General features: G+C 42.5%; 1 protein-coding gene across 1 annotated transcript in view; it reads right to left on the bottom strand.

Annotated features, from left to right (window-relative positions):
- Nucleotides 1-698: 698 nt before the first annotated feature.
- FUOM (fucose mutarotase) overlaps nt 699-27948 on the bottom strand; it is a 41778-nt gene continuing 14528 nt past the window's right edge. Inside the window, exons 5-6 of the mRNA XM_069071541.1 lie at nt 3645-3718; nt 699-933 (exon numbers count right to left, since the gene is read on the bottom strand). Coding sequence (XP_068927642.1) covers nt 867-933; nt 3645-3718 — 141 coding nt within the window. The 3' untranslated portion in view covers nt 699-866. The remainder of the gene's footprint in view (nt 934-3644; nt 3719-27948) is intronic.

Raw genomic sequence — 27948 nt, 5'->3', positions numbered from 1 at the left:
TAGTACGGTCTGTTTATACCAGTATGGTGTGGTAAAAAGAAAGTTAGGGCTGGAATGAGGAGGTCTAGGTTTGCATTCCACCTCCAACTTTTAGTAACCGTGTGACTGATTCTTGGATAAACGTTACTTGATCAGATCAATGTGCAAGAAAAAATGTTCTGGCAGAAGGAAATCAGAGCAGGGACTGGAGAGTAGAGGTAGGAAGAACAGTTGTTATAGTTCAAGTGGGAAGGGAAGAGGATCTGTATTAGGGTGGTGGCAGCAGAATTAGAAAGGAGATAATGAATGTGAGATGCCAAGGGGATGGAGCCAACAGAACTCGGTAAGTGACTGGATATGAGAAGTGAGGGAGAGGAGTCAAAGACAATCCCAAGGTTATGAACATGGAAGCCAGAGTCAATGGTGGTACCATGGACAAAAACGATGAATTCAAGAGGAAGAGCAGGTTTGGGGGAGGGAAGGTTATGTTATTTCAAGGTGCCTATGGGAACATCAAGGCAGAGATGGAGGGCTGAGGTTTACAAGAAGTCATAACTAAAAGGATTGGGAGACTTCTATGTAGGTGTGATAATTAAAAAGATGAGGTTGAGATTGCCAAGGGTGGGTGTCTAGAGAAATGAGAGAAGGAAGCCAAGGAAATATCTGCATTAAAAGGGCTACTTACTAGAGAAATGAAAAACCAAAGAAGGAAACAGAAAAGAAGTAGAAAATGTATTTATTTAATTAACATTAGAGCCAAAGTCTGGTTTCCCCTCCACTTTCACATGAACCAATATGTGTATGCATTACTGTAAGGGGTCATTCTAGACCTGAGGAATGCTTGTGTCTTCTGATGGCTGTTATTGGGTCTTCTTCATCTTCAGGTCCTAGTGCTGCTCCTGTGGGCCAATCACACCTTTCCTGAGGATTATGTTCCCATATAGAGCTGTTTCTCTGGAAAATGAATTAATGAGTCAATCAACAAGTGTACTTTGTGCCCGATGCCTCCTCCTAGCCAAATACCACACTAGGGACAAAATGAAAAAAATGACCCAGTGTCTATCTATCCTCAAGGAGCTTAAGTCATATGTATGTGTGTAAATATAAAATGCATACAAAGTGAATGGGAATGAGGGAGAGGGACTGGCATCTTGTGGGATCAGAGAAATTCTCATGTAGTAGGGACACTTGAGCTAAGCCTTGAAGGCAGTTTTAGATTCTTATAGACAGAAATGAGAAGGGATCATATCCCAGAAATGGGGGACAACCCGTGCAAAAACCTGGAGACAGACAATGTTACCTAGGAGGAGCCAGTGCTACACTTTGGCCAGATTCAGTTCCCTTAATGAAAGGATTTGTTCTAAGTCAGTCAAAGGGCTGCACTTGAGAACCTAAAGGGCCACATGTGGCCTCAAGACCACAGGTTCTTCACCCCTGGGCCAGAGTATACAGAGGTCATGATGGGAGTGATGTCTCATGAGTTGGGAAAGGTGGGGTACAGCTGGAGAGTCCAAATGACCGAGGAATTTGTATGGATTTGATCCTGGAAGCAAGAGGAAGCCACTGGATCTCCTGAGTCTAACATGGTCACACATACTTGATAACATGATTTGGTCTTTAATTTCTATGTTGTTTATTTTTTGTGTGAGATTTTTGCAGCTGTGTAAAAGATGTACTGGATTGTTAGGTGGATTGCTGCAGTGGAGAGAGCACTGAGCCTGGCATCTGGCATCAGGAAGACTCATCTTCATGAGTTCAAATCCAACCTCAGACACTAGCTGTATGACCCTGAACAAGTCACTTAACCCTGTTTGCCTCTATTTCCCTCATCTGTAAATGAGCTAGAGAAGAATATGGCAAAAAAAAGAAGAAAATGGCAAACCACTTCAGTATCATTGCCAAGAAAACCCCAAGTGGGGTCATGAAGAGTCAGACAGTTGAAAAAAATGACCAAGCAAAAGAGGGATGGGGAGAGAGATACTTGAGCCAAGAAGACCATTGAGGAGGCTGTGGCAATGGTCCAAGTTAGAGGGAATAAGGGCCTAAAGTCGGGTGGTGTGGAGACCGACTAGAATAATGGATATAGGGGCAGCTAGGCAGCGCAGTGAATAGATCATGGCCCCGGAGTCAGGAGGACCTCAGTTCAAATCCAGCCCAGACATTTAATGCTTAGTAGCTATGTGACCTTGGGCAAGTCACTTAACCTCAAGTGACCTGCCTTCCCCTCTCCAAAAAGAAAAAACAAAGGATAATGGATGTCTGGGAAAGGGGTGAGGAAGAGTGAAGAGTTGAGGATGCCTAACAATGGACAAGTAGATATACTGGACAAATTGATCTCCCTGAGGGCAGGGAAGGGGAGAGGAGACAGAGAAGAGGGAGGAGCCTTAAGAGTCCTGTTCCCAGATTGAGGAAAGACAAGAGTGAAGGAAGAAGGATACACTTTAAGAAAGTAACATTAAAAACATTAAAACTAGAGAGGCCATTTGATATTATCAAGTTCAACCCCAGAATTTTACAAATGAGGAAACTGAGGCCTAGAGCAGGCATGTTACTTACCTAAGGGTAACTGTGAGTCAGTGGCAGAATCAGGCCTAGAGTCGAGGTCACCAGTGTGCCTTCTCCTACATCATACTATACTTCTCTTTCCCTTTTTCCTCAAACAGAATCAAGAATGGTGTGGCCTGTGACCTTAGGAGGGACATCAGTCCTGTGGTGCCTACTCTAGAGGTCATGAGGAAAAGCCTCCACTATCCTCCGAGAAGAAAGGAGGTTCGAAAACTGCTTCCATTCCACATGTCCATGGGACTGACATTATAAGGCACAGACAGACATATCAAATGTGTAACAAAAAGCATTTAGCACCCACATAAAGAATGCATGTCAAACACCGAGGGTGGACTAAACATCACCACATAGGCAAAAACGATTCACATATTTTGCACTTCTGGTGGCATATTTTCCCCTTACAGTAAACTAGTGGGAAAACTAGAGCAAAAGTCTTTCAGTCAATAAAAATGTATTAAGTACTATACTATACGCCAAAGATAGTGATAAGGTTTAAGGATATAAAGACTGGTCCCTGCCCCCAAGAAGCTTCCACTCTAATTAGGGGGACAACATGTGAACAGCTTGGAAGATACAAAGACATCAAGAAAGAAAGTACAAAAGCACACAGTAGAGAACAAAAGAAAACTCACAAGGAAACAAAGATGGACAGCTCAGGACACAATGCATAGTGTTTAGTATATAAGTTTTTTTGAAATGGAAATTTATTTCTGTATATTCTGAAACCTCTTGTGTTATGCTGTGCACATGGAAATGCTTTTTTCTTTCCTTATTTTGTATTTAAGTTTATATGTTTCTTTTTCTTTTCTTACTGTGTATTTATGTTTTAGTACTTAAATTTAAAATGAATTAAGAAAAAAGAAGATGGCTGTTATTCTATGATAATAAAGAAAGGATACATGATATATACAGAGTAGATGGAAGGTTATTTTAGAAGCAAGATTAATATTACACTGGGGGAAAGGCTAGTGAGCACAAAGAGGCAGGAGAGGAAAGAGAACATTCCTGTGCCATCAGAGAGAAGATTTTCAATTCCTAACCTTTTAGGATACAGGGAAGATGCTCTTTGGCTCCCATCCTTCCTTGGTTCAAATACTTACCCCGTTGCAACCACAGCAAAAGCTTTTTTTGCTTGTTCATAAAAAGCAAACCTTTCCATCTTCCCCAGGTCCACCTGAAAGACAAGATATACTCTGATTACTCTCTGCCGGTAGGGGAATCAGCACTGAATGGACACCCCCTAGCCTCCCTAGAGGGCTGAGGATCAAAGCTTTGAATGCCAGTATCATCACAGAAGTAACATTCCTTCTCTGAGCTGTATTTTCTCCAACAGCCAAAGAAGTTCAGTGATCTCCATGATGGAGCTGTTGAGGAAGGACTTTTGAGAAGACACCATTGGCTAGAGTGGAAAAGATTTGGAAATAATGCCATTGCTTGGTATCTCTATTCACTGTCTCCAGTTCTGAAATCCTGAAAAAGGTGCAAAATTGAGAAGGAGGAGAAGGAGGAGAAGGAGAAGGAGAAGGAGAAGGAGGAGACGGAGATGGAGAAGGAGAAAGAGAAAGAGGAGGAGAGAGGAGAAGGAGAAGAAGGAGGAGGAGGTGGGGTATTTGCTAATCATATTTCCCACCATAGATAGCAAGTATATCTGATTTGTAGTCACTTCATCAGTAGTCTGCTTGAGTGACAAAGGATGTTACTACACATCATGGGATTATACACAGCACACAGAACCTTTCTGTGTGATTTTTCCTATATGATTTCCTATATTTTATAGATTTTCGATTTTCTTCCAGGAGAACAGATGATGAAACAAACCTTCCTCCCCTCTGCAGAGAGGTGGGGGACTATGGGTGAAGAATAGTACACTCCCTCCTCATCCCTCCAAGTTAGAATCTCTAATTTCCTTCAAATCACAGTGTTGTCATCTACACAAGGCATCTCCTGATCCCCTCAGTTGATAGTGTCCTACTCCCTCAAAATGATTTAGCATTTATTTTTATATATTTTGTATTCATTTGTATACATATTGTCTCGAACAACCTCCCCCCTCCAATAAAAGAATGCAACCTGGTGGACAGAGACTATTCTCTCCTTTCTTCCTTCCCCTTCCTTCCTTCCTTCCTTCCTTCCTTCCCTAGCACCTAGCAAAGTGCCTGGCATATGGTAAGCACTTAAACACTTTTTGAACTACTCCTCCCCACATGCCTGATTGTTCTTTGTGTCTTGCTCAGGCATCATCAGCAAAGATATATATATCATTTTATATATATATATATATATATATATATATATATATATAGCTCTTTACTTTGCTTGAGGCTAGAGACACAAAGTAAAAATGAGCAATAGCCCCTGCTCTCAAGAGGCTTACATTCTATGGTGATTTATGTAACAATGTAACAATACTTCAAATACTCAGAAATCCTACAGAGGTTCAGGGAATTGTGCCATCAACTTACTTCTGCTTAGAAGGTGGTAATAACAGTTATTTAATCATAAAGGCTAGCATTTATATAGTACTTTCAGGCAGAAGCACTTTATATATGTAATCTCCTTTGATACTCACAAAAATTCTTTAAGTACTATTATTATTCAAATTTCACTAATGAAGAAACTGAGGCCCAGAGAGGTCACATGTCTTGCCCAGGGTCACACAGCTATGATGTATCAGAGATCTTCCTACATCTAAATGCATGGCTCTATCCGCTGTGCCACTAGCTGCCTCTAATAACAACAGGTCACATTTATGTTGTATGGTTTACAGAAAGCTTTGTTGATGATATTCCTATGAGATAGGGAATATCCCTATTATTCTCCACAATTAATCTTGGCACTTTAAATGATCCATGATTTCCTTTCTGTTGTTGTTACCTCACCAAATAGAGATCATGACCTCTCCAAGCCCTAGTAGACAGGCATTGTGAGTTGCTGTGGCCAAAGTCTTTGTCACCTCCTGGTGCCAGGGTATATGATGATGAGTCTCTTAGCTGATCTGGTCCTCTGCCAACAGACATAGTGTCTACAGCTTGGACTGTACTCAAAGTTTATGCAACTCAGTAGGACATGTCAGAAATGGTCCTTCACTGGCATCCAGGACCACCGTCACGTCACAGGAATACATCAGAGCAAATCCTTCACTACAGATCATGGAATTAAGGGCAAACAATATAAAAAGGACCCACAAATCAACCTTACAATTCACAGTATAAAAATAATTCAACATGCACTTAAGACAAATTCAGTCAGACAGAAGGGGGACATTATTTACTACAATGTCGAACAATGAGTGCCATCAACAACACCCCCCTCCCAATCTAGTAGCTTCTTATTTTAACTATTTCCTAACCAGGAGTTAAATTTAATTGTTTCTGCTGCTGAAATAAATTTGTTAAAATTTTTTCACCTTCCAAATTAGAAATTCTTAACTTGGAATTTATGGATAGATTTCAGGGGGTCCATGAAGTTGAAGAAAAAAACTGCATCTTTATTTTCACTAACTTCTAACTGAAATTTAGCATTTGCATAATTTAGCATAATATAGGGAACAAATTTATTCTGAGACTGGGTCCATGACACAAGAAAGGCCTCAGAAATTCCTGCCCACCCTAGTTATGGCTCTGCACTGAGGCAGGATGTTAGAATAGCTGCCTCATTTTAACAGATGAGGAAAATAAAGATCAGAAAGAAGAGGTGGCTTGCTCCACCATGTATAAATAGTAAGAGACAGTGCCAGGATTTGGACCTGAGGTTTCTGGCCCCTGACAATTCCTCTGCACTAGAGCTGCCTGAGAATCACTGAAATGAATGGATTCAGAGTTCTGTCCTGCTTCCTGCCTGGGGATGTTATTCATCTCAGGCTGTGGTCATTTCAGGACTCGCACCCATCAGCTCTTGAATCAAGCTGACCTAGTGAAATTTCTAGAAGTGCCTGGGCTTTCAGAAACAGCACTGCCTACTGGTGATTTGATTCGGAGCCAGGCAGCAGGCAATCTGGAGCCCCCGGGAACCTGTGACATGCCGAGGTCTCTGCTGACGCTTTTATCTGAGTCAAAAGGAGTTTATGAACTGGAAATGATATTTTACGACTTTTGATCTGCACACTTAAATGGCTCTTCAGACAAATTGCTCCTCCATTAATGAATTAACCTTTCACCCCCATCATCTTTATTGGTAGCAGGCCTGCCTTTGCCATTACATTTAGACCACTTTTGTTCCCCTTACTCCTGCATCACATGTCCCCAGGGCAGATGCATGTGACCTTGTACCCATTCGATAAAGACACTACAGTGGGGGGAGCTGAATGTACTGACTTGTTTCCTAGGTCTAGGTTCTGCCCAACATTCCAGATTATCTGTATAACCCCTTTCCCACCTCACACATGAAGAGCCCAAATCTCTGAGCTCAGGTTAGGAGGCAGAATAGGGGTGGGATGAGAAAATTTTAAGAAAGTTGATTTCCATGGTAGTTATCTTCTTTGAAGACTGAAGGGGCAGAACCAAGATGGCGGAGAAAAGGCAGGGACTCTCCTGCCCCATACCCTTCCAAATAACTTTAAGTAATGCTTCAAAAACAAATTCTGAAGTGTCAGAACCCACAAAAGGAAGGGGTAAAACAATTTTCCAGCCCAAGACAACTTAGAAGGTCAGGAGGAAAGGTTTTTTGCACCAAGGTGAGAGTGGTGCATGGTCCAGAGCAGGCAGCCCCTAGCAAAACAGCAACAGGCCTTGGTGGGGAACAGTATCTGTGCAGGCAGTGCTAATTTCTGGACCTCTTAGCCACCAGATAGTAAGGGGGTCAGACAAATGATCAGAAGGACATTACAGGGCTCCCTTTTCTGGCAGCAGAAGCAGGACTCTGTTGAGTTGCACATATTTGGACCTGGGTCACAGTCCTGGGTTTAAGTCCTAGGGCAAGGAGGAGCACTATTACACCAGAGCTTACAACTGCAGGGGAACTTTGACCCTGCTCCAGAATGAAGAAGAGTACTTGTGATTGCTAACAGACCAGAATACAGGCCAGGAGAGCAGTAAATACACTTCTCCCAAGATCAAAACACCTTGGAAGAACCGAAACCTTACAGGCCCTTAGAATTATCTTTGAAAACAGCTGCACAGGGTTGGGCTGGGTGGTGCAGTGAATGGAGCGCCGGCCCTGGAGTCAGGAGGACCTGAGTTCAGGTCCAGCCTTAGACACTTAGCACAGGACTGGCTGTGTGACCTTGGGCAAATTGCTTGACCCCAATTGCCACCCCAAAAAGCAAAAAACAAAAACAAAAAAGAAAACAGATGCACAAAAAAAACATGAAGCTTAGAAGAGTTCTCCCTCCATTCTGGAAGCAGAGCCCCACTTTAGCATAGAGTTAAAAGTTAGGAAATAGACTGGGTGGGGCAGCTAGGTGGTACAGTGAATAGAACATGGCTTTGGATTCAGGAGGACCTGAGTTCAAATCCAGCCCCAGACACTTAACACTTACTGTGTGACCTTGGGCAAGTCACTTAACCCCAATTGCTCTGCCTTTCCCCCTCCAAAAAGACAAAAAAAAAAAAAAACAGACCGTGAAAATGAGGAAACAGCAGAAATAGATCCTGATGATAGAAAGTTAATGTGGTGACAGGGAAGATCAAAACAAACTCAAAAGAAGACAACAAGGTCAAAACTGCTACATCTAAAGCCTAAAGAAAAATATGAATTGGTCTCAGGCCATGGGAGAGTTCAAAAAGGATTTTTTAAATCAAATAAGAGAGATAGAGGGAGGGGCAGTCAGGTAGTGCAGTGAGTAAGAGTGCCAGCCCCAGAGTTGGGAGACCTGGGATCGAATCTGGGCTCAGATACTTAGCACCACACCCAGAAATAACTGGCTGTGTAACCTTGAGCAAGTTACTTAACCCCAATTGATTAAAAAAAAAAAGAGAGAGATAGAGGGAAAATTAGGAAGAGAAAAGAGAGTGATGCAAGCAAATCATGAAAAAAAGAGTCAACAGCTTGGTAAAGGAGGCACAAAAAATACTAAAGAAAATAAAAATAAAAATTAAATATAAATATAAAAAATTAAAAACAAACAAAATAGGTCAAATGGTAAAAAAGGTACAAAAATCTAATGAAGAGAAGAGTGCCTTGAAAAGCAGAACTGATATGATATAGATGTAAATAGAAAAAGATATGCAAACATTCACTAGAGAAGAACTCCTTAAAAAGCAAAAGTGGCCAAATGGGGAAAAAGGTACCAAAAAAAAACCACTGAAGAAAATAATTCCTTAAAAATTAGAATCAAGCAAATAGAAGCTAATGACTTTATGAGACATCAAGAAATAATCAAACAAAATCAAAAGAATGAAAAATTAGAGGAAAACATAAAATATCTCATTGGAAAAACAACTGACCTGGAAAACAGATCCCAGAGAGATAATTTAAGAACTATTGGACAACCTAAAAGTCATGATCAAATACAAAACCTAGACATCATATTTCATGAAATTATCAAAGAAAACTGCCCTGATATTCTAGAACCAAGGGGTAAAATAGAAATTGGAAAAAAAAATCCACCAATCACCTACTGAAAGAGATTCCAAAATGGAAACTTTCATTAATATATAGCCAAATTCCAGACCTCCGAGGTAAAGGAGAAAATATGTGAGTATAGATTCAGAGGAAACTGTATTTTGTGGCTCTAGACAGGGAGATTTAAAAAAACTAACTGTATTATGCTGAGCAAAAGAAATCCTGACCCAAACACCTGCTTTCTCTAGAACTACATATTATCTGCCAGAACCATAATCCTTTGCTTAACACTTGAAGGTTTGTTCAAAATTCTTAATCACAATCAAAGCTGTAACTAGGACAAGATTATCAGAGCCTTGTCCCAGGCTGTGGACATCTGGGGGGGGGGGGCGGCGGGCGCATACTTCCTCCCTAGATTTTAGTCTCCCATAGACTGTTCTCTCCAGTTTGGCCATAACCTCAGGGTGAGGTTCCCTTCACTGTCAGGGCTCCATTGCTATTTGGCCCTTTTCTCAGGCCTACTTTCCCTACAATGTGCAAGGATGCAGATAAGTCTCTTTGGGGGACTCCTCCTGCAGGGCAATCATACCCATAGTTGAAATGCCCACTGTACTATCACCCCCCCACCTAAGTCTTTACTATGTGCCACCACCATATCCTGCCCCCTCCTTAACACCTATACCACTACCATCACTGATACCCACCCATACACCATCCTCTGCCCAACCACCAAAATCAACTCTCTGTCTCAAGTGAAATAATCTACAGTAATGGTTGTACTCAATAGCTAATAGAAATCCATCTCCTTGATTTGAAAAATAATAAGCAAACAACAAGTAAAAATACTGTATGTCATGTGTAAGTCTGAAGGAAACAGGGTAAAAGTGAGTGAGGCTAGTCAGTTAACAAGCACTTTTTAAGTGATTACTACATTTCAGGCACTGTGCTAAGCCTTGGGAGACTAAAAGGGCAAAAAACAGGCCTGGCCCTCAAGAAACAACATGCAAATAAAGCTTTAAAAATTATATACAATATAGTTGGAAGGTAATCTCAGAGGGAGGCCACTGGAAAAGGCTTCTGGCAGACGAGGGGGGGGGGAATCTCACTGGGTAATTTTACACAGAGGCCGGGGAGGTTAAGTGATTTACCCAAAGTCACACAGATAGGAGGGATTTGAACAAGTAATGGAAAGGGAATATTTTTTGAAATGACCAAAAGAAACTTTTAATAATAGTTTTAGTATTATAACATTCAAATTTACACATTTATTTTCAAGTATTTCTATCATGTTACATTCTTACACATTAAAAAATTGACCAACTCTGTGATTGAATATTGAGTAACATATTTTCCTTTTAATAAATGAAGGGATTGGATTACATGGAATTTAGGTGATTTCTTTTTTTTTTTTTTTATTAAGCAATCTGGGTTAAGTAACTTGCTCAAGGTTACACAGCCAGTCATTTCTGGGTGTGGTGCTAAGTATCTGAGCCCGGATTTGATCCCCAGGTCATCCTGACACTGGAGCCGGCGCTCTTACTCGCTGAGCCACCTGGCCGCCCCTGGAAAGGGAATTTGAAGATCTTCCCTGCCCCTTAATAAGTCTAAGGGACCTTGAGGACTTTCCCTGATTTGAAAATATACTCTGCCCCCTAATAAGCTGAATGTGGTCACAAGGAGCCTATGGTGGGAGGAGTTTGTGGAAGGGTAGAACAGAAACCAACAGGAGAAGCTTGCTTAGAGGAGGCTTGTTTTTCAGGAAGGCCCACACCTTGTTATTTTGTAATTAGGCAGTGGGTCATGAGGGTTATGATGTTCCCTGACCTGGAGGAGGCTATATATACCCTGATGTGAGGTTTTGCTTTGGGGCTCACTTTTGGAAGAGTTGTGCAATTTGGCCAGATGAGACTCTGGGCAGCAGTTGAACCCTCTGGCTTTGAGAACCCAGATGCTGGTGCTTCTCTTTCTGGTAACTGACTGTATGTATATGATGGTCAGACAGCTAGAAGCCCTGTCTGTTGAACTGTGCTATTTTTTCTGTCTGTATTTTTGTTTGCTTGTAACTTCTGTTGGTATTCTCTGGAGTTCAGGGTGCTGACTTTTCCCCCTGAACTAGGTAAATGATATATTTTTGATTAAAGTAAGATTCTTAACCCTTTTTGAGTTGTTTTCCTTTAGAAAAGCAGATCAAAGCACCTGTGGTGGTAGCCATCCCGGGCGTGTTAGGGTGCTCGCTTCTACAGAACCCAGGTCCTCTGAATCTCGAGCCAATGTTCTTTCCATTAGAGTAAGTGTCAGAGACAGTATTTGTCCTGCATTTAGCTTGTTTTGTACATATTTGTTTGCATGTTGTCTCTCCCATTAAATTGGAAGCTCCTTGAGCCTTTTTTTGGCTCAGTTCAGTGCCTAGAACACAGTAAGTGCTTAATAAATGCATACTGATTGATTGATTTGAGCTCATGTCAGCCGACTCCAACCCTACACCAGAGCACTCCCTTGATTGATTCTGGGTCTGTTTCCTTTCTCAATAGGTTTCTAAATCCCTGGCCAGGACCTTCTCCAGATGCCAAGCTGCCTGAGCAGGAAAATAACCCCCATTGCAGCCTCTCTGGAAGCTTCTGCAGTGTTAATGTAATGGCTCACAGACCAGATCTCAGCAAATAGGGGTCCTTTTCATAAATTCCAACCTATACATTTATATAAATACTGTTTGACTCACAACTATCATAGTATTTATTCAATTACATTTAAAAATGGACCCATGGCCTTGGGATTTCTGGGCTCTTGTACAAAATACCAATCCATTTATTAAATAAAATCCAGCAACTCAAATTCCCTGGGAAGGAGGGGCTCCTGGATGATTCTCACTCCTAAAAGGGGATGGCAAATTAAAATGGTTCAGGATGGATTTTGAGGTCAGCAAGTGGAGGCCTATAGGACCAAAGTGGAAGAGGACCAAGGACTCTTAAAGAAGGACAGCTGGGAATAAGTTTAGAATTGCAGGAAAGAAGATTTAAGTTCAAATCCAGCCTCACACATTTACTAGCTGTGTGACCCTGAGAAAGGCACTTCCCTTCTGTCTGCCTGAGTTTCTTCATCTGTAAAATGGGGATAATAATAGCAACAACCTCACAAGGTTGCTGTAAGGTTCAAATGAGATAACAAATGTGAATCACCTTGCAAACTTCAAAGTAATAAGTAACTATTAGTTCTTATTTATTTGTAGTACAACTTAGCGATACCAAAGGGGTGACCATTCAGTTTCCCTTTAACACCATAAGCTCTGACTCCCCATTCTCATGGCATTTTCGTGGGAACTTAAGATGCAGAAAGTATCTATTCAAAAACTAGCAGGTGTTTTTACCCAGAGCTCCCTGGATCCTGGGGTCTCCCTCTTGACCTTGAGTGGAATTCTGAGAGGAAGCTGAGAGGGTGAGGCAGGACAGGGTGTCTCTGGACTCCATACCAGATCATTCCAGCATGGAGAAGACCACATGAAATCGAGAACTGAGTGGATCAAAGTGGATGAACCAGGGTTACAACTGTTTGCTCTTTTCCAGGAGAGAAGGAAGCACCTGACTCTTAGAAACTGCCTAGTGTCCTCAATCTAGAGCTAGAAGTAATCTCAGAGGCCATTTAATTAGTTTTACAGATGAGGAAACTGAGGCCCAAGGAGGTCAACTGACTTATTTTGAAAGAGTTTTGTGGCTAGTAAGTATCAGAGGTGGGATCTGAACCTGGGATCTCTAACTCCAGTATTTTTTCACTGTGGACTAGTTTTGGAAATTCTTCTAGTCTACTAGGAAGAAATTAGTCCTATCATGGACATGCAATGGGCTGTTTGGAATTTTTGATGGCAAGACCAGGCAATTCATTTAGACACTCTGATTTGAGGATGTTCCGTCTATCTTCAGCTGCTAGCTGCTCTCCTATCCAAGATAACACGCAAATTGTCAGGGCCAACATAGACTGGGCCCTCCAGAGGGGGCCCAATCCCATATAAATGTCTACCAGAGAGTCTCAGGTTCTTTGCACATTTCTACTTGGAATTCAGACCAAATTATTCTGCTTCATGCTCAGAATACTAGGTAGTACCTGATATGCATGTTAACAAAGGGCCTGTCAGCCCCTAAGTGACAATTACCTCCTAATGGCTTTTCCTTGGCAGACAAGACAATCAGTCCCATTCAAAAGGAGATAATGATTCATGTCGCAAAATGTATCCATGATTCTTTGGCTAATAAGGCAGCTAATACCTAAGATCTCTATACAGATAAAGCAAGGCCTGGTGACAGCAACTTCCTTCTCTTTCTTGACTGAGCTGTTCTTTGATTCTCAGCATAATGATACTACAAACTGGGAAATACTCCCCTAATCCAGTGGGAAATGCCAATAATCAGGAGTCTGGTCCAGTCAGTCTCCTGGATCCTGCCACAGTGATCATGAATTATGACTTACCTAGAAGTATCTAAAGCATGTCCCTTTAATTGAGAGATTCAACAGAATCAACTCCTATTCAGGAAGCCCACCACTGGTGGAGAATTATTCTTAAAGAGCCATGAGCCCCCAAAGTGGGGATGCCTACAAGTTTCACAAAAAAGCATGAGTTCATCCTATATTCACGTAGGATGAGTGGCCATTCCTTTCCATTGCTAGCAAACTCCATATTTTCAAGTAAGCATCAACGATGGTCACCACTGAGATTTCCACCATTGAATTGGGATTGTAAAATCCCTGCAACTCAACATGATGAGTGAGAGCTATTTAATTCTCCTTATTGATCTGGCTAAGACTAGACATACATACTTCGTCTCAGCTTGCAAAAAGAAAATCATGAGAATTGTCTGAGAAAAGCAAGAAAGCTCTGAGCAGAGTGGCATAATGAAATGACTGTGTTTTTAGAAAGAAAGTAATATTTTCATTAATTAACAGCTTTAAATGGAAACAAATAATGACTTAGTCTTCACCCATCTGTTCATGGGAATACAGCATCATAGGACTGAGATCTAGGAAAGACCCAAGAGATCATTTTGTCTGAGTTTCTACCTATTTCTGAGATCTTGTTAGTTTTTGGCCTATTCCCTCTGCCCAAACCCTAGCATATGTACCCCTAGGTGGTTTATGTTAAGTAGGCAAGCCCCTCTGGTCTTCTGCCTATTTGGCTCCTATAAACCATCTCTGAAAAGGGTTCATTTATCATAGCATGGAAGGCAAGTGTAGCTTGTCCCATGCATCACCTATACCAGAAGTGGGGAACCCATGGCCCTGAGGCCACATGTAGCCCTCTAGGTCCTCAAGTGTGACCCTTTGACTGAATCCAAACTTCACAGAACAAATCCTTTTATTAACTTCTGTGAAGTTTCTATTCAGTCAAAGGACCTCACTTGAAGACCTAGAGGGTCACGTGGCCTTGAGGCCACAGGTTCCCTATCCCTGACCTACACCATTGAACCTAAGCAGATCCAAACTCTGATAGCAGCTCCAGGGAAGTCCATAGTTGTGCCCACAACATGTCAAGGTCCTTGGACCTCTGACTGCTAGGGTCCCATACTTGGGATGCAAGTATGTACAAAATAAAGTGTTCAAAAGGTATTGTCAAGGACACAGCTTTGCTGACCTTAAGATTCCAATTTGGGATTTCTCAGCCTGGTAGCAGACACAAAGAGGATGGCGTCCTTCGGGTCAAAGACACCACAATACATCCCTAGTGGCGGACTCAGAACAGGATCACAAACACATTCATAAAAGTCACCCAAGAACCAGGGACCTCCAAAGCTGCACTGAGGCTTCACTGGACTCACCCTGTCCCTCCTTACCAGAACTCATCATTACAAAGGCCCAGCCTAAAACAAACGTTCTCCCAGAGGTTCTTCTAGCTTTTATCTGATGCTTACAGGCAGCCCTGGAACAGCAGAGGGGATGCTGACCTTATGGGGACTTCTGGCAACCACAACTGTCCTGCCTACCTGATACAGGAAATCAGTGAGGATGGAATGGCTGACCTCAAAATACTCATTACCACTGCCATCCTATCTCTACCCTCCAGGTATCTGTACAATCTGTCCCAAATGCCTGGAATGGGCTCCCTCATCTTTATCTTTCAGAATCATTCTCTTCTTTCAAAGCTCTGTTCAAATGCTGCCTCCTTTTTGAAGCCTTCTCAGATTCTCCAATGATCTGTCTCTACTTCCTAGAAATCAAGTCAAGTTAACTAGCGTTTATTAACCATGAACTATGCCAAGTGGTAGAAATACAAAGAAAGGCAAAGGACAGTCCCTGCCCTCAAGAATCTCACAATCTTATGGGGAGACAACATGCAAATGAAAACTCCTGAGGGCAAACAGGATAAATTGGCAATAATCTCAGGGAAGGCTCTAGAATTAAGGAGGATTAAGAAAGGGGTATTACAGAATCACAGCAATTGATTGTGGATAGGTGTGTTTCCCAGGAGAATACACATTCCTTGAGGGCAGAGATTGATTTTCATATCCCCAGTGCCTAGCACCCTGTCTTAAAAATAACAGAGGCTCGATAATGTTTGTTGAAATGATTTGTTGAAGGAAGAGGACTTGGTATTTCATGCATCCAGGAAACCTGAAGAGAACCATCCATGTTATTTAACACAACCCTTCAAATGGAAAATCACTTTTGTTCTGAGAGTAGATGATCCTAAGAAAATGCCCTCTTGCTTCCTTCCAATGGCCTTTAAAGGCAGCACTGAGGTCAACCGCACAGTCCCCATTTGGTGACAATGGGTGACCACAGCTTACTCCAGAAAGATGGCAGGAGATCGATGGACTTCATTAAGATAAGCATCACATCATTTCCAGACCTAAAGGACACCACCCACGTCAAACACCACCTGGAGTGTTCAGTTCAGTTCTGGGCACCATAGTTTTAAAAGGACAACAGAGATGGGAAAGGCTGTGGGTCCATGTCATGAAAGGATCAACTGAAGGAACTGGGCCTACAGAAGGAAAAATGGAGGGGCATGAGAGAGATCTTCAAGTATTTGAAGGGCAACCATGTAAAAGAGGCCTCAGACTTGTTCTGCTTGACCACAAAACATAGAATCAGGAACAAAGAAGGAAATTCAGGCTTAATTAATGTCAGAAAAAAAATTTTTCTTGGCAATTAGAGCTGTCCAAAAGTGGAAGAGGGTGTCTTGAGAAGTGAAGGGTTCCCCTCCTTGATCATAGGATCAAGTTCCAGAGCTAGACACCTCAGAGGCCATTCTACTTATAATCTCCTCATTTTACAGATGAGGAAACTGAGGCTCAGAGAGGTTAAATTGCTTTTTCCAAGGCCACATGGGTAGTGATCATAAGAGGAGAGATCTAAACCCAGGCCCTCTGGTTCTAGAGTCTATATTTTTCCCCTATCCCAGAACAGAGGCTGGAGAACTACTTGCCAGATGTGCAATAGTAGGAACTCCTTTTGGTCTTGGGTTTGACTAGATGGCTGCTGAAATCCCTTCCAGCTTTCAAATTCCATGATTACAACCCGGCTATCAACAACTAGACCAATTTTCCAAATCATATATTAAACATCAGTCTGTCTCAGTAACAGATATACCTCTCATCCCTTCCTCCCTTCCACCACCTTAAAACAAGCAGCTAAAAACAAACATAAAAATTCTTCCATTAGTCAGACGCCTGCTATTCTGTAAGCCACAAATTCCACGGAGCCATCTGGAGGAGCGAAGGCATTCAAATGAAATGTCTACAATACATACAAAATAAGCTAAATTCATTTTAAGTGCAAATAACAGAAGTTGACAAAGCTGTTCCCCAGTCCAAGATTAAAGTCAGTAAATGTCCTTCTCAGAGGATATGGAAAATTATGCTCAGCATGGTCTCCTCAACGCAAGATGCTTGCACTGAATAGAAGCTTGATTTTCCCAGAGGCACTAGCTCCTTATTAAAAAAAAAAAAATTTAAGTCTGAATTGATTGGTATAGGGAGTTCCTGGTCTGGATACTTCCACCAATGTAGATCAGCAACTCTTCTGCAAACTCAACCTTAGAGAGTTGCCTAGAATCCTCAGAAGTCAGTGACTTGTTCAAGGTCACACAGCCAGAACATGTCACAGGCTAGGCTTTCTTAACTCTGAGACCAACATACCACCTGCCATATCAGTTTGGCTCTCTCTGAGCTTAGAGGTAAAGATACTTCTCACAACTGGAGGTGGTCTCAGGACAGAGCCTGACAGAATATGTCATTCCATGGAGAAAGGAAACAGAAGTACTGACTATCTCATTTCCCTCGATCCCAAGGATTTATCTATCCACTGATGGCAAAAATTGCCCTCAAGCTTATCACCTTCACTGATTAGCGTCCCTGTGCACAAGGACCTTTGGGCAGTATCAAGAACTAAACTCCTTGGAATGGGCCAGGCCGGGACCCCTTCTTCTGACAATCCCTTGCTCTGTGACTAACTATAGTAGGCTTGTGACCATGATCCAGTGTGGTACTTGGAGTCAAGAGGACCTGGGTTCACTCTGTGGCAAGTAAAAAGTAATTCTGAGAGACAGAGTTTTGGGCTAAATTATAATCAGTTTTTATCAATGATGGCTAGCAGATGGTTAACAAAAAGGGCTCACTGTCCTCTTGACAAGGCCAAAGAAAAGTCATGGCCACTTCTTGAAGCTTCTATGCCCTTGGACAAGTGGATGGTCCTGAGGATGGTAATTAACTCTGACTGGTTAGCAGTTAATGAGAGGTGGACGTTACAAGAGAAGTGGGCTCACTCCATTGAGAGGCTAGGAGCGACATCTCGGCACTCTTGGTCAAAGGCACTATCTCCGCACCTGGGCCACCTTCAACCTTGGGCAATCTAGACAGAGGATTTACCTCCACCCAAACTTTCTTGAGGGGAATACATCGGGCAACCTTAGGTTGGGTGAGGTCTGACCATGGATAGAGGAGAAAGTTAGTTCAACCCTCAGAGACTGAGCCTTTGAAATGAAAAGTCCTCATGGACTTTAGAAAAAGGAGGAACTCTGGATCTCTCCAAGTCATTGGTTATTAATTACCATTCCTCTCAACATCCTACCACAGATACTGGCTAGCAAGTCACAGAGCTCCTTGGAGCTTGCTTACTCTCCACTTTCCAGCAGCAATTCAGCTTGGTCTCCACTCCAGATCACCCGAAAGCCCCAGAGCATAACAAAATGCCTGGCACACAGGAGGAGCTTAATACATGTTTATTGAACTAAACTGTGTTTCTGTTTCCCCATCCCCATGTAAAAATGGGATAATAATTTTAGTACCCAAGCAAATCTTCTGTCAAGAAGGTTTCAATGTGGATTTGGAATCTGGGTTCAAATCCTCTTTCTGACATTTACTAATAAGCCACTTATCTCTGGGCCTCAGTTTCCCCATGTGTAAAAAGGATATTATATTTACCTCCTCACTGAGTATTGTTAAAGTTCAAATGAGGTAAAAATATATGAAGTGCTTTGAAATCTTTAAAACATGTTAGAAAAATATCAGATGTTATTATTACTTTTAAAATTTTTCTCCGGAGAGTATCTTCTACCTACCCTCCCCACAGTGGGAATTACTGCTATTTGTGACATTAAGTAGTAGATCAAGCTATTGTCATTTTGTGGTTACAAGGTGCAGGCACCACCCATAGCAAGATGGGGAAGGTTGATTTCAGAATAGGGAACCCAAGTAAAAAGCCTACAACCACTTCCAATTTAGTTTATTAAATAGCCATGGGTTCCTTGTAAACTGATGCACATTAACTCCTTGATCTGCCAAACCAGAGCTGATTTCCTCTATACCCCAACATGATCCTTTTGAGAGAACCACAAAAGCTTAGAGTCGGAAGGCACCTCAGAAGCCAATTAGTCCAACCTATACCCAACCAAGAAGCATCTCTGTGATACACCCAACAAGTAGCTACACAGTCTTTGGTATTTCCCAAGGAATCCCATTCTGGTAAGTTATTCCCAGACATCAAACCTAAATCTTCAAAACTTCCATCCATTGTTCTTGGCTCTGCCTTCTGGGGCCAAGCTGAGCAAATCCACTTCCTCTTCCAGTCAACAGTCTTTCAAATACTATCATGCCCTTCCCAAAATCGCTTCTCTAAGACAAACACCTCAGTTCTCTTCAGTCATCATACGGCATGATCATGTTTGGATTTCCACCAAGCATTTGACAGCTTCTTAGTTTACCCTCCAGTATAAGATGGCAGCCATGAACTTGATGAGAATGAAGTTGAGTAGATTACAAAGTGGATCAATGACTGACAGTATCCTTCTGTTGGGAGGTCTTTCCTAAAATGTGACACCTCGAAGTAAACACAGTTACTAGAGATGTGATTTAAACAGGGAAGAGTATCATGGGAGTACCATCTCCACAGACATGTCTCTCTTAACGTAACCTAAGACTGTGTCAGTTTTTGTGGCTACCTGCTTTGGCCAGGCCCTAAGGCAGTGATATACATAGATGTCCTAAGATACATGCTCTGAAGGCAGTGAGCATAGCAAGAATTTAATTAGGAAGCAGCAGATAAACAAGGCTGTAAAATAGAGGAGGGGACAAAGAGTCAGGAAAACAAGATTGTAAAAGGTGAAACAGACCCATATGAAGTCACATAGACCCTAACTTGACTATTGACCATTATTTGACAACTGTATCCTTACCAGCTAAGTAAACCATTAGACTCCTGGATTGTGCCAGGTCAATCACTGGCACCATCCAGGTACCCAGACTTGGAATAGCTTCCCAAAATGCCTAGTGCAGCAGCATTTGGCTGATCATGCTCAAGCACTGATGTCATCCTTGCCTGCAGAATGAATCATCTGGCTCCAGATGCATGATGGCACACCCTAAGGAGCCTTGGCCTCCTAAGTGCTCAGTCCACAGAGAAGAAACCCAGTATAAATAGGATCCAGGTATACACACACACACACATACACACACATACCCCATTCACAGAGGAGATGCAGAAGACAGTGGGGGGGGGGGGGGGGTGAGAGAATGAGGAAAGAAGAAACCAAGGTCCCTGCCAAAGGGAAAGAACAGAGCTGAGGTTCAGGACTTTCTTCCTATATGAACAATCAGAGAAGCAGATCCAAGCAGAAGGTATAAATGCACTCCTATAAAGCATCGATTCTGCCCACAAATAGTCTTTTTTGTGCTCTGTAGGCTTTGGCCTTGATCATCAGAGAGATTTGCAAAAGAATTCTGCTTGCCATTTATATGCATTTAATGTCTCATTTTGCTATTGGATAGTATGGATATTGCTATGGTCCCCAGCACTGAGGCTTTCTGCTGAGATACACTGAGCCAAGTCCCTAAAATGCAGCCACATCTGGGGAAAGATCCAAAAGTCCCCCTTCTGAGAGATAGGACTCCAGAGATTTAGCCCCAATAGAAGTGACAAAAGTGAACCTTTTAAAGGGACCAGCATTCTGTCTACTAGATAAACCTGCCCAGGAAATTAGAAGAGAGTAAAAAAAAAATTCCATCCCCCTCTCTCTCCCTTTCTCTGTCCTCTCCTTTCTGTCTCTCCTCTTCCCTTTCCAGTATCTTCCTGCCTCCCTCCCTCCCCAACCCCTCCATCATTCCCACCCCCCCAACTTTCTCTGTCCCTGGAATTTTTCTGCACAGAAACTCAAAGAACCTATTCCTATGACGTCTCACTCATTTCCATATTAGCCCTGGGAGGTAGTCAGAGATTCATAGACACACTCATCTCCCAAAGGCTAAGTGGTCACAAAGAAAGCCAGGAACAAGACCCAGAAAAGAATACTGTTCTCCCAAAGTCCCTAGCCCAGCGGTTCCCCCACTTTTCTGGTCTTAATGTGTATTATTTACTTCTAAGATCCTTACCAAGTTGAAAGCCTAGGATCCTTTGGCCAGCAGGGCAAAGAATTCGGGGAGCCACCTATCAGCCCAATCTCCTGCTTGCCACTGGAAAAACACAATGGTAAGAATGCAGCTGTTTTTGATGAGATGGGCAGTAAAACATCATCTGATTTTCATTAACTATAAGTAAATTATTAATTCATACCAGACACAGAGAAGAGATACAGCCATCTTACAAATATCAAGAGACAAGAAACAAGCATAAAGACCACCTGGAAGGCTGTCAGGGACTGTGTGTGTGTACGCACACACATACACCCCCCCCCAACACACACACACACATATACACACACATACATATATGGGTTTTTTTTCTCCTTCAGTGTTTATGTGTTGATCCCTTCTCCCTCATTAGATAATACATAGCCTGCATCAATATAGAGTCTTGAGGTTTGCAATGCTTTTCACATATGTCATTTCATTTTAGCTTCACAAGAACCCTGGGAGGTAGGTGCTATTATTATCCCCACTCAGGAAACTGAGTTAAGTGACTTGCCCAGAGTCACACAGAGTAACTCAGGTCTTCCTGACAGAAGTCCAGTGCCCTGTCTACTGGAACACCCTGCTGCAAGGAGGTTTTATTGCCACATGGGTTAAGTGACTTGCCCAGGGTCACACAGATAATGAGGATTTGAACTCTGGTCTTTCTGACTCTAGGCCCACAAGGTCTTTTCTCTCTCCATGATGCTGAGTATATGGCTTGATGATCAGTGGAAGGTCAATATATGTTAGATGCAGAGCTCAATAGTATGAGAATCTATTGCCAGCCCCAGCATGGCTTCAGAGTAGGTTGGAGGCAGTGGGCATGACAACTGCACCCAAATGTGCCTCAGTTTCCCTCGTAAGTTGGGCCACTGGCATTTGCTTAGAATTTGAGCTTAGAAGTCAAGCTTAGAGTTGATCTAGTCCAGTCTCTTCCTTTCACAAAAGGGGAAATGGATTCGGAGAAGTGATACAGACCACCCACAATTAGATGGCTCATGAACACCAGAACCAGGAACCAAGTCCTCATTACCTGATGCCCAGGCCAACGTTCTTTCCATAGCATCAGATAAACATTGACAGTGCATGAATGACCACAGTTAGGGGGCAATTCTGAGGCCTGGGAATGACAAAGACCCCATCTTTACTTAAGTTGCTGTTTCCCAGACCGACGACAGTCAGCAATAAACTATCAGACTTCTGGGGGATGGGAGAAAAAGGCAGCATAATAATGTAGCAGAGGGCAACAGATGCTCTACCCTCCCCTGGACCCCAAGGGATGAGGTGGCAATAATAGTGAGAGGAGAGATGCGATGCCATGTAATTATGTTACCATCACAAAGGAAGCTGAGGCCAGCCCCACCTGCTGTCACCTTGGAGGAGTCAAACAAAGGGAAAGGACAAGGTGTCCCTGAGTTGATGAAGGAAGAAATAGGGAGGGAGACAAAGGGATCTGGACTCTATGGTGGTGGATAAAACAACTAGCTTAAGATTCAGGAAGATATGGGTTCAAATCTTGACTCTGACACTAGCTATGTGATGATGGGCCAGTCAATTACCCTCTGTGAGACTCAGTTTCCTCATCCATAAAAGGAAAGGGTTGGATTAAATGACCTTCGATGGTCTCCTCCATTAGACTATGAGTTCCTTGAAAGCAGGGTCTTTGGCTTTCTTTATTTCCCAGTGGTTAGCAGAGCTCCTGATACATAGTAGTGACATTATAGTACTGAATGTTTATCAACTAACTGACTTCAAAAGACCCTTTCTGCTCTGAAACTATGATGTATGATGTGCTTTTCTTCTACAAATGCCAGCACATAAATTCTTCCAGAAGATAAGGGGAACTTTGAAGGAAATTACCGGCCTCAGAGGTATGAGATTCACAGAGGGAGGAGAGGGAAAGAAGGAAGACTGAGCTAGAGAGGGGATGTATGGGATGTAGTTGTTCCTACTGCCAATAATTAAAATGCAGCAATTTTCATTCTTCGGTATGGAACAGTGACTGCGGTCTTGAGTCTGAACCCAACAATTAAGTAGATGCCACATTGGATCTCAACCACTCAAGGCTGCCCACCAGGCCCTAGTCCATGAGAAATAATTAAGGGCAGAAGTTATATGCTAGGAATCTATAAATTATAGTACTGCATGGACACAGGGGCACATGGGGAGGGCTAGAAGCTGGAGTCAAAGAACATGATCAGAAAAATCACATCAGTGACACCTGAGTTCACATAGTGAAAATAGAGCAGAGCGTCACAGTCATCAGCCTGCAATTGAGGGGCTAATAATATCAGCCAACGGCACCTACTGTGTGCCAGGCACCATGCTAAACTTGGGAGGATACAAAGAAGGACAAAGACAAGGGGACTGTCCCCAAGGAGCTCACATTCTAAAGAGGCAGAAAAAATGTAAACAACTATGTGCAAATAAGATACATACAACGTAAATGGGAGGTGATCCCAGAAGGAATGTACTAGCAATGGAGGGGGCTAGAAAAGGCCCCTTGAAGAAGGTAAAATCTGAGCTGTATTTTGAAGGAAGCCAGGAGGCAGAGATGAAGACCTTGAGCATTCTGGGAATGGGGCAAAGCCAGTGAAATGGCACAGAACTGAGAGAGGTGGTGTTTGCTGTGTGTGAGAAACAGCAAGAAGGCCATTATTACTGAATTACAGTTGGTGCGGAGGGAAGTAAAGTGTGAGGAGCCTGGAAAGGCAGGGAAAGCTTTGGCCAGGTTGTAAAGTGCTTTAAAAGTTGGAGTATTTGTCATTCAATTCCAGAGGTGATAGGGAGCCACTGGAGTTTATTGAGGGGTGACATGGTCTGACCTGAAATTCAGGAAGATCCCTTTGGTTTGAGAAGGATAGATTGGAAGAGGGAGAGGTGAAGTAGGGAGACCAACCATCAGGTTATTAGTGTGAGGTTCTGAAGGCCCACACCAGAGGGATGGCCATGTAAGCGGAGAGAAGGGACATCAATGGGAGGCATTGTGCAAGCAGAAATGAAGAGACAGAGCAAGTATTTTATCTGCAAGAGAAGAGCTGAGGATGATGCCAAGTTTGGGTGACTGAGAGGATGATGGTGCCCTGGACAGTAAGCGGAAGTTTGGTGGAGAGTTAGCAATAATATTAAGAATAGATGGAGATCTCAATCCAGAGCTGGAATACATCTCAGAGGTCATCTAGTCCTAATTCTTCTGCCTTAGGTCACCTGGGCAATGGGTCAGTGGCGGGATTTTGAACCCAGATAACTCCAGAGTCGGTGCCCTTTCCATTGTACCCAAAGTCCTTCACATACTTCTGCTCATTTGAACATCACACTGGCCCCATAATGTATATACTACTCATTATTAGTGATAATAGTAATCATTGAAATTTACATGGTGTTTTATGGTTTGCAAAGCACTTTACATATATGGCATTGGGTCCTCACCTGACCTCATGGCATAGGAGACACCAGAATCATAATTACCAATCTGACAGTAATGATGATTATGATGATGAAATCACCTCAGAATTGTGGGTAGAAAGCCTAACTTGGAGTCAGAAACACCTGGGTTCAAGTCTCACTTCTGACATACACAAGTTGTGTGACCTTGCTCAAGTTCCTTAACTTATCAGAGCCCCAGGTGACTCCCTAACACTATGTATCACACTTAACTTACAGTTTCCTCATTGTGGTATCCCTACACTGGATTAGACCACAGGTTCAAAACAAATAATAAAAGCCCCCCAAAACCCAACCCATCATGGGGGTAGAAGGAAAGGCCAAGTAGGAGAAACCAGTCAAAGTAACATATACAAAAGGGACTATGTGTGCCCTGAGACCACAATAGTAGCTGTGAAGGCTTGGCAGAACCCTGAAATGCTGGCCCATTGGACTCTGCTAATATCATACCCCCAGTCAGAGTAAGGTAACTTTCTCTAGGAATCTGAGAAATGAATGGGGCAACACCAAGTTGCATCAAGTCACACAGGATCAGGCAGCATTCTTTTGCATTCTGCTACAAGAAGTAAAACTGTATTGGAAGAGATCAGAGGCACATTATCTCACATACTTCACATATTCAAACACTGAAATGCTTCAGTGTACACGCCCCTGACCACAAAAGTGGGTAATGCACATGCATTCATTTGAGACAGAAGAAAAGTGGCGCCATAGTGCCCAGAGTGCCAGCTCTAGAGTCAGGAAATTTAAATCCTGCCCTACATATGTACTAGCTAAGTGACCCCTAAGCAAGTCATTTAATCCTGTCTGCCTCAGTTTTCCCATCTGTAAAATGGGGATAATAATTACACATACTTCTCTAAGTTGTTGTCAGGATCCAACATGGTAACTGTAAAGTGCTTAGCACAGTGCCTGGTACATAAGAGCAACTACAAAAATGTTAGTAGTTGGGGCATCTAGGGGGCAGTGACACCAGCCCTGGAGTCAGGAAGACCTGAGTTCAAATCTGACCTTAGACACTTAACACTTAACTAGCTATGTGACCTTGGGCAAATCACTTAACCCCAATTGCCCTACCTTTTCCCCTCCAAAAAGAAAAAAATGTTAGTAGTTATTATTTTTATTATTATTATTCATTCGAATGCTTTCATAATGTATCAAGGCTACCTGATAAAACTGCAAAGATCTTAGAAGAGTTGGACAAAGGTTTTGTATTGCTGTTTTCAACAATGTCCTCTAACTCATGTGGCAAGGTATTGTACACTAGTGTAGGGCGATATGAAGAAATAACTCCATCCCTCATCCCAGATTAGACGAACTAAAAGTGGAAATTGCAGAGTGACTTAAATCTGAAGAAAGAAAGCAGATGAACCTGGAAACAGTGAAAAGCTACACCTAGTATGATCGCCAGGAGCATTGCCTAACAATGAAACAGATGGCAAAAATAATGCCAATGCCACGGTCTAAAACAACCCGGAAGTAGAGATGGGCATACTTAGAATAGAATTTTTTTAAAGTCCCCCTTTTTTTAGTTTGTTAGCACAGATTCAATTGATAGACTGACTACAGTATACCAACACAGTCATTCTAAAAGAAAAGCTGATATCTGCTATAACCTTCATGAACAAATAAATTATTTGACTGATTATATAAAAACATTTCAGGAACTGTTCAGAATGGTATATGCCAGACCCATTGCCAATATATAGAGCCACAGGAGGAAAGGAGTAGCTGCCTAGAAATAATCCTAAGGACAGGCATTAAATACCACCAAGGCAGATGTGGATTGAGAAAACTATTGAAGCCCCTCAGAAAGGCAATGGAAGCATATAGAGTTGTAGATAGAGGGCCAGAAAGGCCTTTAAGAGCTATTAAGTTCAACTCCCTTGTTTTATGAATAGGGAAACTGAAACACAGTGAGTGAGATTAAGTGATTTACCCAGAATCACCCAGCTAGTTAAATGTCAGAGACAAGATTCAAACCTGGGTCTTCATGACTCCAAGTCCAGACGCCTATTCACTATCCCATACTGCCTCTCAAAACATCAGTAGCATGCCATTAAGTATATTAGAAAATGTCCACAGCATGTAGTAGACCAAAAAAAAAAAACCCACGCAGAATGGAATCTAGAAAAAAAAAGGACATCAGAAATTCTTGATACTCTCAATCAACAATCAAAAACAAAAGCCAAAAGGTTAAGGTTATAAGGAGTGAAAACAGACAAAGAGCAAACTAAATAGCTCAACATCAGTCAAAAACTAAATTTAGAGGCTTGAAAAGCAAGACATTTTAGGAGAGAAAGAATTCCCAAGGAAGGGGGATATGGAGAATTTCTGTTCACCTACATCAATATCTTTTCTGATATACTGATGTACTGAATTGAATGTCCAGTAGACATCTTAAACTCAATATGTCCAAAATCAAAGTCACCGTTTCTCCTAAAACCTCCTGCCTTCCCTTTTGCTATAGAGGACAGCACCATCCTCCCAGCACCCTGGGCTCAAAACCTAGGAATTGTCCCGGATTCCTCATTAGCTCTCATTCCCCCATATCCAAGCTTCTGCCAAGGCCTGTTGATTTCACCTCTGCAACATCTCTCCAATATGTCCTCTTCTCTCCTCTGACACTGCCACCGCTCTGGTGCCTGCTGCCATTACCTCATACCAAGACTATTTGCAATAACTGCTGTTGGGTCTACTGGCCTCAAGTCTCTCTCCATTCCAATCCATCCTCCATTCAGGAACCAGAGCAATTTTCCCAAAGCACAGATCCAACCATGTCATGGCCCTTACTCGATAAATTCCAGTGGCTCCCTATTGCCTCAAAGATCAAATACAAAATCTTGCATTTGGCATTCAAAGCCCTTCATAACCAAACCCTCTCCTCCCTCACTCCCTGTCACGTACTCATCAATCCAATGACTCCAGCCTCCTGGCTCTTCTGTGTCTCAGCTTTGGGTATTGTTTCTGGCCATCCCAAATGCCTAGAATGATCTTGGTCCTCCTCTCTGCCCACTGGCTTCCTTCAAGTCCCAAATAAAAGCCCATCTTCTACAGGAAGTCTTTCCCTACCCCTCTTAATTCTAGTGTCTTCCCTCTGTTAATGAGTTCCTATTCAGCCTCTATGGATTTTGTTTGGACATATCTGTTTTTTTTTTTGTCTTCTCTCCCATTCGATTATGAGCTGCTTGGGAGCAAGGACTGTCTTTTGTCTCTTTTTGTATCTCCAGTGCTTAGTACAATGCCTGGTATAGAGCAGGTGCCTAGTAAATGTTTATTGACTGGTTAAAATAAGTCCTAAGTGGGGCAGCCAGGTAGCACAGCGAGTAAGAGCACCAGCCCCAGTGTCAGAATGACCTGGGGGATCGAATCCAGGCTCAGACGCTTAGCATCCACCCAGAAACACCCAACTGTGTGACCTTGAGCAAGTTACTTAACCCCAATTGCTTAGGGGCAGCCAGATGGGTCAGTGAGTAAGAACACCGGCCCCCAGTGTCGGGATGACCTGGGGGATCAAATCCAGGCTCAGATACTTAGCACCACATCCAGAAATGGCTGGCCATGTAACCTTGAGCAAGTTACTTAACCCCAA

This window comes from Petaurus breviceps, unplaced genomic scaffold (assembly GCF_028583685.1).
Source record: "Petaurus breviceps papuanus isolate PSGF00001 unplaced genomic scaffold, PetGlider_PUasm1.0 90825, whole genome shotgun sequence".
In the NCBI taxonomy this organism is placed as follows: domain Eukaryota; kingdom Metazoa; phylum Chordata; class Mammalia; order Diprotodontia; family Petauridae; genus Petaurus; species Petaurus breviceps.
The sequence above is the reverse complement of the archived record's forward strand: the minus strand, read 5'-3'. Positions and strand labels throughout refer to the sequence as shown.